The sequence below is a fragment of the Marmota flaviventris genome, chromosome 9 (genome assembly GCF_047511675.1).
Source record: "Marmota flaviventris isolate mMarFla1 chromosome 9, mMarFla1.hap1, whole genome shotgun sequence".
Classification (NCBI taxonomy): Eukaryota; Metazoa; Chordata; class Mammalia; order Rodentia; family Sciuridae; genus Marmota; species Marmota flaviventris.
Genome location: NC_092506.1, coordinates 66,545,355 through 66,561,733, shown reverse-complemented (window position 1 = coordinate 66,561,733; position 16,379 = coordinate 66,545,355). Strand labels below are relative to the sequence as shown.

Below are 16,379 nucleotides of genomic sequence, written 5' to 3'. Positions count from 1 at the left end.
CCAGAGGCTGTGAGAGGTCATCAAGAGGGGTAACAAGTGTGTAGGCATGGCAGAAGTTCTGGGAAATCTGCCCAAGGCCAGCAGAGCAGGATGGACAGAGCTTTAAACAGTGTTAATTTAAATCCACAGCCTCCTGAACTTCCTCTTTTGTAACACATACAGGTACTTGCATATTATCTATTCTTTTTCTAGTTCATAAACTGCATGAAGCAGGAATTCTGTCTTTACTTAATCAGGTGGCTAGTACCCATTGAAGAACAGCCCATATGTGTTGATTGATTGATTGAGTGATTGAATCCTGGCTTTGCCACTCACTAGCTCAGTAACTTTGGGCAGGTTTTTGAAGTCTTCTGAGCCCTATTTTTCATCTGAGAAATGGAAATCACTGCCATGGGCCTGGCAGAATTGCCTCGAGAACACACACAACAATGCCCGTGAACTTCCTAGTGCTGCTCAACACTTCAGAGGTGGAATAAACTAAATTTCTAAGGTCCGCTTACATAAAGGAGGTGATATTTACACCAGGTTTTAAAGACTGAATAGGGTTTTTTCTGGGTAGCAAAAAAAGAAAAGGAGACATTTCACAGAAAGGGGACAGGATGTACAAAGGCACAGAGATGTTAATGAGACTGATATGTGCAAAGAACATTGGGAAATTGAACGCCAGAGCTCAAGTTGCTTGGAAGGAAGAGGTAGAGGTTGAAATAGGAAGCATAGTCTGGGGCCAATAGGAAAGGACCTTGCCACATCAGGCCAGAGAGTGTGGACCTTGGCAGGTGGGCACCAGAATCCCAGGATAGATCCAGTAGAGACACATGTGACTAGCAATCCAGCATGACCTTAGGATAGCCTACAGTGACTTGGCAAGTGACCCTTTATTGCTAGGTCCTCGGGCTGGGCTTGGCCTGTGCCATCTTGTCAACATTACCAGAACCTGGGAAATCAGGAGGCTGACTGTGGCGCTTGCTCCCAGCCCCACTCGTCACGCCCGCCTGTTCCTGACACGTGTGGCTTCCCCAGGACCCCAAGGCTGCTGCTGGCGGTCCCAGCACTGTGCCACGTGCCAGTCGGATGTAGTGTGGTTCCCTCTGCGCCAACTACTGTGATTGCTGCGCTCCAGAATGGAATCTGTTCTCTGCCACTCGTCTTTGCAATTTGGCAGGCTTCCCCTCGCTGGCTCGAGAGTTTCCCTCTCCAGTCTGTGAGCAAGCTGGAATCACCCACCAGGAAGCAGCCACGGCCTAAGGATGTGCATACAAGTATTTTCAATTCTCAAAACGGGCCCTCAACCAGCCAGCGCAGGGTGCTGAACATTTTCAATCCACACATTGGAAAATTGTTTAACTTTAGATAGAGACACTGCCAAGCAGTCAGAGCAAAGGCTTGGAAGACAACTGGCATATATTGGATGGGGGAAAAAATGAAAACCCACACTTACATTCTGAAATCCTAGACTAAAAATTTCTTTACTGCTGGCCCTTACTACCTTTGTCTGAATCTAAGCATGGATTTTTTTTTTTTAACAAAACTCTAGTGCAGGCATATATTTTGACATACACATATGGGCAGCAGGTACTGGCTTTCATTCTCAGAGCTTCCTCTGTTACCAATACCCAGCTACTTGGCTGTCCCATCTCGAATAGGGAGGGAAGCCAAAAACAGAACACAGCTAGGAGGCAAGGGTACAAAGGGGAGAACCCAGAAATCTGGACCAACGTAGGAGGAGACAAAAACCAGGTCCAAGATGAGAAAAAGGAGGGAGGCATGGAGTAGAGAGGGGGTAGATTACATGCCTGTAATCCCAGCAACTTGGGAGACTGAGGCAAGAAAATCATGAGTTCAAAGCCAGCCTCAGCAATTTAGCAAAACCCTAAGCAACTCAGTGAGACCCTGTCACATCTAAATAAAATATAAAAAGGACTGGGGATGTGGCTCAGTGGTTAAGTGCCTCTGCTTTCAATTCCTGGTACAAATAAAAAGAAAGAAAGAAATCTGGATATTAATATAGCCAGGTATGGCTACCCCAGACAGAGCATCACTCTCTACCTAGGGACCAAATGAGCACACTCTATGTGCTGGGTGTTTTTTCTAGTGAGATTAGAGAGCTAAGCGTGGCTTCTCTTTTCTCATGTAGCCATCACAGTAATCCTGTAGGGTAGATATTAGAGATAAGGAAACTGAGACCTGGTGAAATAAAAGGTGTTATTTACGCAGAGCCCTTTACTAGATTTCATCAGAGATGCAAAATGAATTTTTTAAATAAAATCATGTAAGTAAACGCCTAGTACAGTGCCTGGCAGCTGCCAATAGGGTGTCAATATTAGGTTCCTTTAAAATCCACAAAAGAACTTCCATGTACATTGCCTCAGCCGATCCCCACAACTACCCTATGCAATATTTATTACCCCTTTTGCTATGGGGTGAGAATGTCAGTGTCTAGGAAACTTGAGTAAGATGACGCTTCTGGTAACTGTGGAATTGGAGTCGAAAGTGAGGTGTCCTGCCCTCCATCCTTTGCTGGGTCTGTGCCATTTGCTGGCCATTCATTCATTCATGTGACAGTCATTTCTGCAAGCACATCACTCTTTAACAAGGCAGTCAGCTCAGAGTGCCTCAGTGAAACAGAGAATACTCAGGAAGACAGGGTGGAGGGGATGCCCCTCCCCGACACGACCCTTAAACTAGGAGCTGGAGGACCTCCAAAGGCATAAGGTCTGCTCCCTCTGTTTTGGTGGTGGGAAATCAAGCCAAAGGCAGAATCATCCCTGATCAGAGGTGAGACCAGATTGGCTTACATACAGTATGGCCCAGAACCATCATGCCAGCTACATGACAGAGCAGCTCTGAGAGCAATGCCTTCTCCACCCCCCCGGTGCCCCTGTATATGCAGCAGCTTTCGACAACATGCTTGCTGTTCATTTCTTCCCGTTTCCTCTCTCCTTTCCCTCTACTGATTCCCTCTTCCCCCCCTCCCACCCACCCACTCATCAAGACGCCATCTTTTCATCATAATGACAGGCAGAAAGGTCTTGCAAGCAGGTCCCCAAGGTGCCACAGGACCAGAGGGCATAAAATATTTAGCAGCCAGTGTTGACAAGAAATGGGTTTTAGAAAATTGAAAATTCTCCTGTCACTTTGGAGCAAACTGTGTTCTTGATGCAGCCGAAAGCTGGCACAACTGTGCTCCAGAGAGCACTGGGGAGCATGAGCGGCAGTCCAGGCCGCAGCTCTGCAGGGTCTGCAGCGCCCTCGCTCTGTGCAGACAGCCAGGCACTGGGGTCGGGGGTGAGGAGACAAGACCCGAAGACAGACTGCTCTAAAGAACCGAGAAAGGGCTCGCCCTTCCTGAGAATGGCCCTGAGCTAAGGGGACAGATGAAGGTGGCCTTGCCTAGACATATAATTTATTGGGGTTTCATTCTACCTAGGCAAACAATCACATGCACCTTGCAAGAAATTTGAAAAGTTTAAAATCACCAGGAATATTAAAATGGCCTTTTATCCTAGTATGGTTAATGTTTTGAGATATATCCGTCAAGCTTTTAATCTCCTCTCTATCCATAATCGATCTAATTTATGGTTACGTTTCCTCCTAATTGGAATCACACTGTGCTTACAATTCTGTGACCTGTTCTTTCTCCTTAACACATAGCAAACATTTCCCCCTGTCATTACATATCCATCTATAATGTCACTTATAATGATTACACATAGTATTCTTATTTATGAGTGAACTAAATATGCTATAATTTATTTAGCCAATTCTCAATTGTTGGGCATAACTCCAGTTTTTCACCCTTGTTAAAACTGGGTCTGATGAATATGCTTGTAGACAATGGTATACAAGAGAAAATTCCTGGGAGAGAAACTTCTTATCTAAAGATCTATATTAGTTAGAGTGGACTCCATAAGGGACCAAAGAGCAAGGGTTTATAGGGGGCTCAGGAGCCCTAAGTTGAATAGTCTTTAGTTAGGGCCCAAAAATCAGCAGAAGGAAATACTCATCAACACTTCCAACCCTGTGTGGTGTGGTTGGACCTCTTGAAGGCACAACTAGTGAAGTGCCAGTAGTTCCCAGTGTGATCTATCCAACAATCCATGCCCCATGTCCATTGAGTAAAGCTCTCCTCACCTTAAACCCTGAAGGTTGCAACCTCTTAGGTTCCCACTTAAAGACTTACCAGTCAGGCTCAGAAGAAGCTCAGAGTGGGGCCCCAGACCTGTGAACCCCTAAATCCTACTGCCAACTTTATTAATCCTTTCCAGGAGGACTAGTTCTCAAAGGTATTAGAAACCTAAATTATGAAGAGCAGGGCTTCCTAAACTTCAGTGGGCACAGAAATCACCCAGGGATTTTGCTTAAATGCAGACACTGATTCAATAGGTTTGGGGCAATTCTGACCAGCTCCCAGATGATATCAATGCTGTTTGTCTGGTTATCACCCAATATAAGAGGCAGGAATCCAGTTGTGTTTCCCAACTCCCAATTAGAATCACCCAGGAAGCTTGAAATAATGTCAATGTCCAAACCCCACCCAGGGAACTGACTCAGGGTGGGATATGAATACCACTATTTTCTAAAACATCCCCAGACTTATTTGAATATAGGGCCAGATTTGAGAACCACTGGTTTATAACTGTGTCTGACAGAGCCATGGTTATTCTGTCTATTATTTGAGAAATCATCTTTTATACACGTATCACATCAGCCATTCATGAAGTCTCTTCTAAACCTCTGAACAAGTCCTACTTAGCCTCCAGACTTCATCTGCCTTCCCCTCCCACCCCCATATCACTGTTTGAGCACTCTGCACAATTATTATTTCTGTTTTCCAGATGTGAATATTGAGGCTCAGAGAGGCTCAGTAACTTGCGCAAGGTCATAAGTGGTAGAACTAGGATCTGAACTCAGGCCTGTCTGACTCCAAAGTCCATATTCTCACCGGCTACTTTCTGTTGTTATCCCCTCTTCAGGTTTTGTCAGTCCTGACAGAGACCATCAATGTCTCAGTGAAATGGTTTTCCTGTGCTCAGGGGGCTAACACTCCTTTTTTGATGGTAGACTCTGTAAGGATTGGCCAAGACTATATGTAAAGGTGCTTCGGATGCTGTTATAGGTTTTAAGGGGGTGTGGGATGATTAGTGGGGGGCATCCTGCCAATCATTTGAGTGTTCATGTCTCCATTGTCAGGTTCGCCTGGAGTGGCCCACAGACTTAGCCATCAACCCGATGGACAACTCTCTTTATGTCCTTGACAACAATGTAGTCCTGCAAATTTCTGAAAATCACCAGGTACGCATTGTCGCCGGGAGGCCCATGCACTGCCAGGTTCCCGGCATCGACCACTTCCTGCTGAGCAAGGTGGCCATCCATGCAACCCTGGAGTCAGCCACTGCTTTGGCTGTTTCACACAATGGGGTCCTATATATTGCTGAGACTGATGAGAAAAAGATCAACCGCATCAGGCAGGTCACCACTAGTGGAGAGATCTCCCTAGTTGCTGGGGCCCCCAGTGGCTGTGACTGTAAAAACGATGCCAACTGTGATTGCTTCTCTGGAGACGATGGTTACGCCAAGGATGCAAAGCTGAACACCCCGTCTTCCTTGGCTGTGTGTGCTGATGGGGAGCTCTATGTGGCCGACCTTGGGAATATTCGAATTCGGTTCATCAGGAAGAACAAGCCTTTCCTCAACACCCAGAACATGTATGAGCTGTCCTCCCCCATCGACCAGGAGCTCTACCTGTTTGATACCAGTGGCAAGCATCTGTATACCCAAAGCCTGCCCACAGGAGACTACCTGTACAACTTCACCTACACTGGGGATGGTGACGTCACTCTCATTACAGACAACAACGGCAACATGGTTAACATACGCCGAGATTCTACTGGGATGCCTCTCTGGTTGGTGGTCCCAGATGGCCAGGTATACTGGGTGACCATGGGTACCAACAGTGCACTCAAAAGTGTGACCACACAAGGACACGAGCTGGCCATGATGACATACCATGGCAACTCTGGCCTTCTGGCGACCAAAAGCAATGAAAATGGATGGACAACCTTTTATGAGTAAGTATCCAGCTGTGGCCATTTGATGGCTGTTTCATTAGGTGCATTGCAGGTTAGAGATGAATGATGGAGTGTTCATTCTTGAATGTATTTCATTTTTAATTCAGGACTTGGGATGCAAACCATTACCTTTAATATTCTCTCATGTTCATATTCTAGATGATTTCTCCTGAGAAGGAAATTTGTGTAGTGGAGAAGCTACGAGCTTTGGAATCAGAGGATTTGGGCTTCCATCCTAGCTGCACCATGGATTTCATTTTTCTGGGCCTTAGTTCTACATCTATAAAATGCTCATGGTGAACATAGTACAGGGAGATGATATAGATGAAAAGTCCTTGATAAACTGCTAGCCTCTCCAGATGACCACTGTTCAGAAACATGGTAGTGGGAGAAGAACAATTCCATATAGGTGAATTTTTTTGCAAATTGGAGCTCACATCTTTAAGTACCAATTTTTTTTTTAATTTTTACCATTTTAGATTACCTTGTTATGAGGTGCATTACCTGTCTCCTTTCTGAAACACGTGACACAGATCTAACATAACCTTTCTATTTATGAGTCAGGGTTGTTAATAAGGAGGAGCAACAATGGCATATTATGCTGTTGTAGGAAAGAGCTTCTGTGGGGAGACAAGGATGCAGAACCCTTTGCCCTGCCTAAAGTAATGCTCAACTACTCTTTTCTTGGCCCCTCCATGGGGAGTTACTGTGTCCCCATTTGTTTTCAGTCACAGTGCTCACCTCATCTAGCTACATCCCTACTTCCCCCCATACAGGGCTTCTTAAGTGGTGTGGTCAGAGAAGCAGAAGTTCAGCTTATTACAATCCCAGCCAAAATTAAATAGATGTTATGAAGTGTTTCCCTATGAGGTATTTTAATGAAGGGATTTTGTAACATCTCTTTTTCTAGTTAGATTTTTTTTAAGCTTTTATTTGTTTTTCCCCAAGATGTTAGCCATGTTCCAGAGTACTGAGACTGCTGAATGTGTCACCATTAGACATGTGTGCGGGGGATGGGGAAGGACCTAGTCTTGTTGACCATCAACAGTGGGCCAGGAACTGCATTGTCATTGCAGTCTCCCTTCACAGCAGCTGGGATTTGGGCTGATATTATCTGCTTTATGGAAGTAAAAGCTGAGGCTTGGACAAGCCCATTTGCCCGCTGTTACATAGTGAGAACACGACAGAACAGGGATTGCAGCCCAAGTCTGTCTGAGGCCAAAGCTCTTGCTTTTTCATTTCTGCCCTGCTGCCCTCCCCCACTCCACCACCCTTAAGGTTGTTAATGTCAAATGCACTTGAATCCTTGAACCCTACATTCTTCTCAAAGTGGATCAAGCATCAGTTTCTCACAATCTTGAAACTCAAAGGAAAAGGACCTATAATTGATTTTTAAATATAACTTACACCAAAAAATGTCACAGCAGTTTGTACAAAGTTCACTAACTAAATTCCTTTCTCCAAACAAGGACCTTGCTAATTGCAAAGAAAAGACAAAGATCCAGGAAAACAGCAATTATCTTGATTAACTCATTGAAATGGAAATACGCTAAATAATTCAATTTTCCCCATTGCCCATGGAAATCTCATACATTATTTAGCCAATACAGGGATTTCTTTGTCAGAGCAAGTCTCTACACTTAATTAGTTCCCAAGGTCACTCCCTCAGATCCCAAACTGAATGCCTGCACTTCACTGCCACTGTTACTCTCCACCACCCTGAAATCTAAAACCATTTCCTACACCTCTACCAGACAGGGTCCCTTCCTCTCTTTCCCTGATGAAATCTACAGCCATGTTTGATATTTTAGGAAGAAGGAAAAGTTATTACAATTGCTTTTTATAAAATAGCATTTGAAATTTCAAAGAATCCACTTTATAGGAGTACACAAGAAAAGCACTGATCCTTCTTGACACAAACCAGAAGTGGAAGATAAAAGCCATACAAATTTAAAAAAAAAAGAAAGAAAACTCACTTTTTTTGAGATCCCTCTGTGTGCCAGGCTCTTTCCCATTTCATAGCATCTATGAGATGGTAAACCCTAAGCCTGATACAGATAAATTACCTTGGGTCTCATGGTAGATCATTTTTCAGAGAGCAGGAAATTATTTTCCACATTTTTACATATGAATATGCTAAAGCACAGAGAGATTAAGGAACAAGCTTAAAAATCACATAGTGAGTGTAGAACACAACTGGAACACAAGTCTATGTTCCTCCAATTGCACTGTCCTGGTTCACCTGTGTTCTTTGTGACTTATTGGTATGATAGAGATCTAAGTAGTGTCTATTCTATAAGAACAGCCTGAGGTTCAAAATTTCTGTGAGATAAAATATGAAAAGCTCAATAAAATGATAGTGGCTGCCATTATTATTATTATTATTATTATTATTATTATTATTATTATTATTATTTCAAGCAATATGTGGCAGTAGCAGTAATTATAGAAATGTTATTTGGACATGAAACTTATTAGCCAGGAGCAGTTTGTAAGTAAACTAATCAGAGGAACAGACCAAAGTTTTAATAGGAGTAGGAATCAAAAGAGCAGACTCAAATGTCGAGTAGAACATATTAAGGTGTGAACTAGGAAAGAGGTCAGGTCCCTGAGGATATCCTAAATGGGCTGGAACATGGCATGCTGAGTGGGCCAAGTAAAGTGGATCAGAACAAAGCAAGGGAGCCAGGCACCTATCTTCACTGAACATTAGCCATGTGACTCAGGTCGGCTAGCTGGCCTCCAGGCCCATGTCTCAACCAAACAAAAAGAATCCCTACCTTACCCCATTTATGGGCCATTCCGAGGATCAAAAACTAAATTAATACTGAGAGGAAAAAATACTTTGCAAGCTATTAAGCTTCCTAGAAGTAAAGGTATACAGTTGTTTATTGTTGTGGTGTTTCTTTTTCTTTTTTTTTCTATTTATTTATTTATTTTAATTAGGTGTATCTGACAGCAGAATGCATTTCAATTCATTGTACACAATTGCAGCACAACTTTACATTTCTATGGTTGTACATGATGTAGCATCACACCATATTGTGTTGTGGTGTTTCTTAACAAGGATTTGTACAGGTTTTACCAATGGACCATTTGCTCTAGTGAAATTTCTCCTTTTAGGTCCATGAGGCACCTTAGTGGATTCAAATCCAAATGTTCTAAAAAATTAAAAAAAAAAAAAATCCATCCAGGCCTGCCTGTGACATGGGCTATTACTGAAACAAGCTTAAGTTGGCTTTATCGATCTTCCTAGCAGATTAAATAATACATCTAACATAAACATCACACACTTTAGAGCAACTTGGAGTTCACAGCTCTGGAGATTCAAGGTTACTTTCCTTCCCTGAGCCCACAGGTCTGCTAGTAAAAACCTCCAAGGAGTCTGCAATAGGGACCTCATCTCTAGGGAGGGCCATCAATGCTGTCAGACTTGGCATATGGTCAGAAAACATTTGGTGGCTAAGAAAATGTCCAGTAGCATGAGGCTCCTTCCAACATTAAGGGCTGGAGATGTAGCTCAGTGGTAGAGTGCTTTCCTAGCCTGTGTGAGGCCCCAGGTTCAATCCCCAGCACCACCAAATAAGTAAATAAACAAAATTGACTTCCGGGGTGGGCATGAAAAACCAACTTCCCTAAATGTCAGAGCAGAAAGTGACTATGGTCTCCCATAATGCCTGACGACAGCTCCTGTTATAGGAATGTTCCCTTTAGCTACTGTGAGAACCTTTACTAATTTATCTCTGTGTCAAGCTTAGGGCTTGCCACCTTGAAAATGATTCACTAAATATTTTATAAATGAAACATAAATTCAAGAGGGAAGGAAGATAAAGAAAGGGAGGAAAATATGCTGTAGTGAGAAGAATGCTGGATTCAAATCCCAGCTCCGACATTATCAGTATTCCTGGAAGGACACAGAATTCAACTCAAAGAGTTCAAATCAACAGATTGGGCTTGGGCTTCTTTTTTTAATATTTATTTATTTTTTAGGTGTAGATGGACACAACACAATGCCTTTATTTTTATGTGGTGCTGAGGACTGAACCCAGGTCCCGCCCGCGCTAGGCGAGCGCTCTACCGCTGAGCCACAATTCCAGCCCCCAGATTGGGCTTCTTGAATTTGCTTGGGGGATATGAGAGCTAGAAAGAGCATCATTCCCAACCTTATAACGAAAGTAAGCCTGACAACAAGCAAATTCATGGATTTTCCTTGAACTCCTCAGAGGTAATAGAGCAACAGACTAGCCCAGATCCAAGGAGGGGCAGACACCTGCAGAGAGAGACAGGATGTGAGTTTAGCTTCCCTGGGGTGGATGCAACTGGAACTAGTAGGAGGAGCTCACTAGGATGGACACCGTATTTCTGAAGGCCAACTGTGTATGGGCAAGGGAGTATCAAGCCCTGGGAACGGAAATGGAAGGAGTCCACATCCTCTTCAGGAGTTTTCTGCCCCCCAGCCACCACCACCACCAGTAGATTGAAGAAAGATTTCAGAAAGAGACCTTTTTGCTAGACCTGGGGAGGGGTGGAGCAACCGCTGAGGAGAAGAGCACAAATAGCTGCCTGCTCCACCCAGACCCCTATCACCCTGCATCCTCTGAGGAGCAAAAGCCTTCACCTGTGAAGAGAGAGCCAGTCACTCTCCCACTTAGACACAGGTGGAGACCCATCAGCTGAATGAGGGAAGAAAAGCAGAAAAAGTATGTAGTGCAGGAGAAGAGCAGGAATCTGTAAGAGCCCCAAACTGCCGCCTGAGAAGGGGTGGGAGCATTGAGGTGGAGACAGTCCCCAGGGTCAGGGGCACACATACCTAAGGCTGAGTCCTCCTCAGGACAATAGAGAACTCGACCACCACCACCTCCTACTGATTAAAAAGCTGAAAGCAACAGTGCAGAGCAAAGCATTGCTGCAAAAAGGATGGAAAGCGGGTAGAGCATGGAAGGAGACCCTCTGATTTGTGGCACAAAGGACCTAATGCTGAGGATGGAGTGGAAATTGAGGCCAAGAGAAAAACAGTTGGCAGACCAGTTTCTCATCCTAAGCACAAAAAATTACTAAAAGAACTTAAAGACTATGATGCACTGAGGTAACCACAGAAACCAGTAACTTCCAAGCCAGCCCCAAATCCTAACTAGATTAACTCACAACCCCTCCCTGAAGTCCTAGCAGAAGGAAACTCATTTCCAAACACAAGCCATCAATCTCGGTCTCTACCATGCCTCACGAGGTGTCACATTTTCAACTGAACACGTGTAGGAGAAGAAAAAGCAAAAAGGAATCATTAGAGCCATATTCTGATATGACACAGATGTTGAAACCATTGTTCACGGAATTTAAAATAACTGTAATTGTATCAAAAGCTCTTGTGAAAAAAGGTGAACAGTTTCCAAGTTCAGATGGATGAGTTCAGCAAGAAGATAGAAACCCTAAGAAAGAATCAGATGGAAATGCTAGAAATGAGAAACACAACTACAGAGATGAAGAATGCTTTGACAGGCTCGTTGCTCCTGATGACACAGCATGACACAGCTGAGGAAGAAAGACAGGCCAGTAGAAATTATCCAAATGAAAACATAGGAGAAAAAGAGAGCAAAAGAATACCTCAAACCCTGTGGGACAACATCAAATGATCTAGTACACACATAACTAGAATTCTAGGAGAGGAGTCGAAAAACAGGCAGAGGAATATTTGAGGAAATAAGGGCCAAGAATTATTCATAATTAATAATGAACAACAGATCCAAAAAACTCAAAAAATACCAAGTAGAATAAACACACACACACACATACACACTTTTCTAAACATATCATATTCAAACTGTTGAATGCAAAAGAAAAAGAGAAACTCTTGAAAGCATCCAGAAAAAAAGAACAAAATAAAAATTACAGCAGACTTCTCATCAGAAAACACACATACTAGAAGACAGAGTTCAGAAAGAAAAAAAAATGTCCATTCAGATATGATATGCAACATCAATGAGAGACAGACCTGCACTGGAAGAGTGGACTACACCTTTCAAATGAAAATATGTTTTAGAGGTACAGACAGGGATAAGGGGACCAAGAAAAGATGCTGAGGCATCCAAGCACTAAAAACACAACAGCCATTACCAAGCCTCAGGCTGAAGGTCAAGGTGGTTGGCGGGGCATGTAGAATATTGTTGCTGAAGCCCCGTGGGAAGGAGAAAGCACCTGGTAGAAGCTGTTATCATAGATGGACGCAGCTATTCCTAGAAATATGGCAGTTTTCTTTTTTTGAGGAAAAGCTGGTTCTGACCTCCAGTGTCTTATCAGTGCTGGCCATAGACTCAGCTTAAGCAGACTCGAGCCAGCCCAGGGACTCAGTGATGCAGTGTGCAGGGGTCAGCCTCTCTGGGCACAGAGAAGGGCAGAGAATGGATGGGGGAGGGCATGCAGAATAACCAACATAGAGACTGAGTGGCTGTGCAACATGTTAGACGTAAGGATCAGAGCCAATCCTGGATCCCAGGTAAACCTGGACCCAACAAACTTTCCAGCACATGTTGAGCCTCAGTGCTACATCAGTGAGAGACAGACCTACACTGGGAGGGCGGACTACATCTTGGGAATCCTGAAGGCTAGAATTCATTGTTGGGACTACATTTTATAGGAAATAGTGAGTACAAGTTTTTACTTCAGAAGCCAGTAAGTGCTCTGACCTGATTTTAGAGTGGACAATGATGTAGTGATGCCATTCATTACAGTGACCGAGGCCAAGGGAACTATAGGAGTGCATGGACCGTGAACTCTAATTATTCACAGATGACACAGTGTCCATTCCCCTTGTTGGTGTTGATGCTGGTGTTTGGAACAGTCACAGATGAAAGTCGTAATACTCAGATCTTTTTTTCTGAACAAAAAGTTAAAATCATCAACAGTTTAGTATCAGAGAGGAAATTTGGCATTTTCCTCGCTAGCTGCACATAGTAAGTGGCTCGGGATGAAGTATCAAGTGTGAAGAAGAAGGCCTTACAGTGTGTGAAGATACCCTTTAGCAGTCCTCTTCTGAGAGCCAAGTTCACAGCAACTCGATGAATCTTTTATGTGTTTTCTTTCACTGTGCTCTAGAGATGCTTTGGGAAAATGGAGTGAAGAAAAGTCAGTGGAATGAAATAATGGAAAGCCAATCATTGGGCCATCTCTATCCTCCCTCCAAGAAGGGGCCTGGCATCGCTGCAAAAGTCAACTGCAGCGGTAGCCAAGCAAAGCATCTTGAAGGGAAAACTGTCAGTCTTCTTGACCCACTTGGGACTTCCAAACAGAATTTTTTCCTTAACACAGTGATGAATACAAAGGTTTTGATTTGAAACAGCATCGTTTTTATGGAAAGCTTGATGAAAGAACACACTCTTGAAGGTCAAATAGACCTGACTTTGAATCTATATTCTTTCACTAGCTGTGTCATTTTAAGCAAGTTACTTATCTTCTCTGAGTCTAATCATCACCATTTGTGAAATGACAATAATAATCCCTACCTCAAGATGATTACAAGCATGATGCTTGGTACCTAAAAGATACTCTGAATCTTTGTGAACTTTCGCTTCCTCACACAGGGAATGGAGGGAGTAGTAAACTCTTAATTGCTTTCAATCCATGTCCTGAATAATCAACAACAGTACCTACCATCTTCCTATGTATTTATTCACTCAATAAATATTACTGAGTACCTTCTATATGCTGGGTAATTGTCAAGGCACTGAGAATATAGACAAAGTCCCTATCCCCATGGAGCTTATCTTCCAGTAGGAGGAGACAGATAACAAGTAACTAAACAAGATAATAAGTACAATGAAGACAATATAGTAAGATAACATGATAGAGATGGGGGACCTGTCTATTTCAGAAATGGTAGTCAGGGAAGGCCCCATTTGAACTGAAACTTGAATGGTGGAACTGGCCACACCTGTGTGGAAGAGCATTCCCTGCAAAGGGACAGTCAGTGTAAGCACCTATAGCATGGATTGAGCTTGGCATATTTGGGGAACAGCATCAGGGGCAGTGAATCACAGAGTTACAGAAGAATAAAGGTCACGGGGAAGTCAGAAGGAGAGGCTGTAAGGAGTCAAGTCATTCACATTGTTAAATGGGTATCTAGCACTCAAAGTTCTGGATACAATAGTAACCAATTGAAGTGCCTGCTTCAGGGAATTGACATTCCAATGAGGTCAGTCCCCTGGGGTCCTGAAGGCCCTGGTAAGAAATTTACATGCATTTTAAATATGTCATCTCTTTTGGTCTTCTCTGCATCTCTATGAGCTATATGTTATTATCCTCATATATAGAAGAAGAGACAAAAGGCTCACTGAGGTTATGCTGCATTATGTAACCTGCCCAAAATGTGGTAATTTGTGGTGGAGGTTTGAGGCAGGTGGGAAACAGAACTGCACTCTCATCCTCCAGGGTCACATTGCTAGCAAGTGTGGAGCCAGGATTCAAGGCCTAGACTGTCTGGCTCCAAAGACTTCATGCCAGCCATTCCTTCCATTTCTCATAGAGAGAAAGAAAACTTGTCAATGATTTTTGGGTTCCCATAATTAAAGCCATGATGGTCATAAACAAGCCATTGTCCAGATGTCACCCAATCACAGGACTAGGACTTAAGGCAACCACTCAGAGTCTGGAGTACACAGAACTCCCCCTTCCAGGCCCCTGCACCTTGTTTGAGCGGCTTTGCAGCAGAGCAGAAAGGGTTCTGCAGAAGCAACCCTCAGGGCAAAGGTGTTCAGGGTCTGTAGAATGGGCAGCTCCAATTCTTCCCATGCAGAGTCAGAAGAAATTGCTCTGATGGGATAATCATAGGTATTGATCAAGCAGCAGAGAGATCCAGTGGCATTTCTCAAACTTTGAAAGGTAGTGAAATGAATGAATAGGAGAGAAAGTTTTATAAATTGGTTGTTCTATTTGATGTTCATTTAATTAAGACATTCAGTCCTTCTAATGGAAAATGCAAGGAGTGGAAATTACGGGTTTTGGGCTGTCTCATATAAAATGAAAACCAGATCTTGAAGGCATGGGGCCTTTTCGCTATATCTTCTTCAGGTTCAATTTAATTATGCATTACAGGATACCTTCAATAATAATTACAGTTGTCTGCCTTGATACAAAACCTCTTTCTGTCTTGGAGACTAAAACTCTGGGGAGATACCTAGGGAGAGGGCTTAAAGTATCTTTTATCAAGAGCAGCTTCTTCCCTGTGTGCCTTCAGCAGATGTTTATCAGGTGTCTACCATGTGTCCAGTTTCTGTCATGTCATGCAGCAGGTAGAGTGTGAATAAGTCATGGCCTGTCCTCTCCTACAGAGCAGGAACGAGGCCTTGCATGTTCAATCCTGCATTCCTTGAGTTGCTCAGCCAGCATCCCCCGCCTGTCTTCCCTATGCCTGACTCAATTCTGCTGAAGCAGGGATGAACTGGGAGTAGGTCCTCCTGGGTCACAGTGCTGACAGGTGGCAGAATCCAAGTGGTGTGACACCAGATTCCCAGCCTAGTAATCGAACTCCATAAACCTCTCCTGACCTCGACAACTCACAATCCCAAGAGGGAAATGCCTTGTACATCAGCATCCCAGCACAAGAGAAGCATCCTAGGAAAAGCAGGTCACTTTTATATGCTCCTCACAGTACTCCCGGGTGGTAGGCAGGGCTGGGGTATCCTCTCCACTATGTGAATTGGGAAAGGAAAACTCAGAATGGTAAATCATCTTCCTCCAGTTAGATGTCAACAGGTGACCAAGACTTGAGCAAGGAGAGGAGGGAAACAGAGGACTGTATCTGACTGAAAAGGAAAGCAGAACACACAAAACCAAGGCATGAGGTAGAACATTCCAGCTATAGCACCATCATATTTTTGTTACTCAGTGCTACCCCTTGGTTTCCAGGTATGACAGCTTTGGCCGCCTGACAAATGTGACCTTCCCTACGGGCCAGGTGAGCAGTTTTCGAAGTGACACAGACAGCTCGGTGCATGTCCAGGTAGAGACCTCCAGCAAGGATGATGTCACCATAACCACCAACCTGTCTGCCTCAGGTGCCTTTTACACACTGCTGCAAGGTAAGCCAAGCAAGTCCGGGAGACTTTGGGACACAGGGGGCCTTTGAGAGAAGATCCATTTGTCAGAAGAATGAGGCTAGAAATGCTGCTTCAGGAGCCGCCCAAGAACAGGAAAGAATTATGATTTGTTTCTCTCCCTATTGCCACCTCATTTGCTAAACACACAAGCCGGAGTCCTGTAAATTCTCTCCCAGAAGCTTCAGAGTAATATTTCATTGTCCCATCCCATTATCATCAGAAC

At 43.8% G+C, this 16,379-nt stretch overlaps 1 protein-coding gene across 13 annotated transcripts in view; it reads left to right on the top strand.

Moving 5' to 3' along the window:
• Positions 1-16,379, top strand: part of Tenm4 (teneurin transmembrane protein 4) — a 753,505-nt gene that overhangs the window by 711,472 nt on the left and 25,654 nt on the right. For all 13 annotated transcript variants that reach the window (XM_071616542.1, XM_071616552.1, XM_071616550.1 and 10 more), the window contains 2 exons: positions 5,191-6,068; positions 15,966-16,138. In XM_071616542.1, coding sequence (XP_071472643.1) covers positions 5,191-6,068; positions 15,966-16,138 — 1,051 coding nt within the window. The remainder of the gene's footprint in view (positions 1-5,190; positions 6,069-15,965; positions 16,139-16,379) is intronic.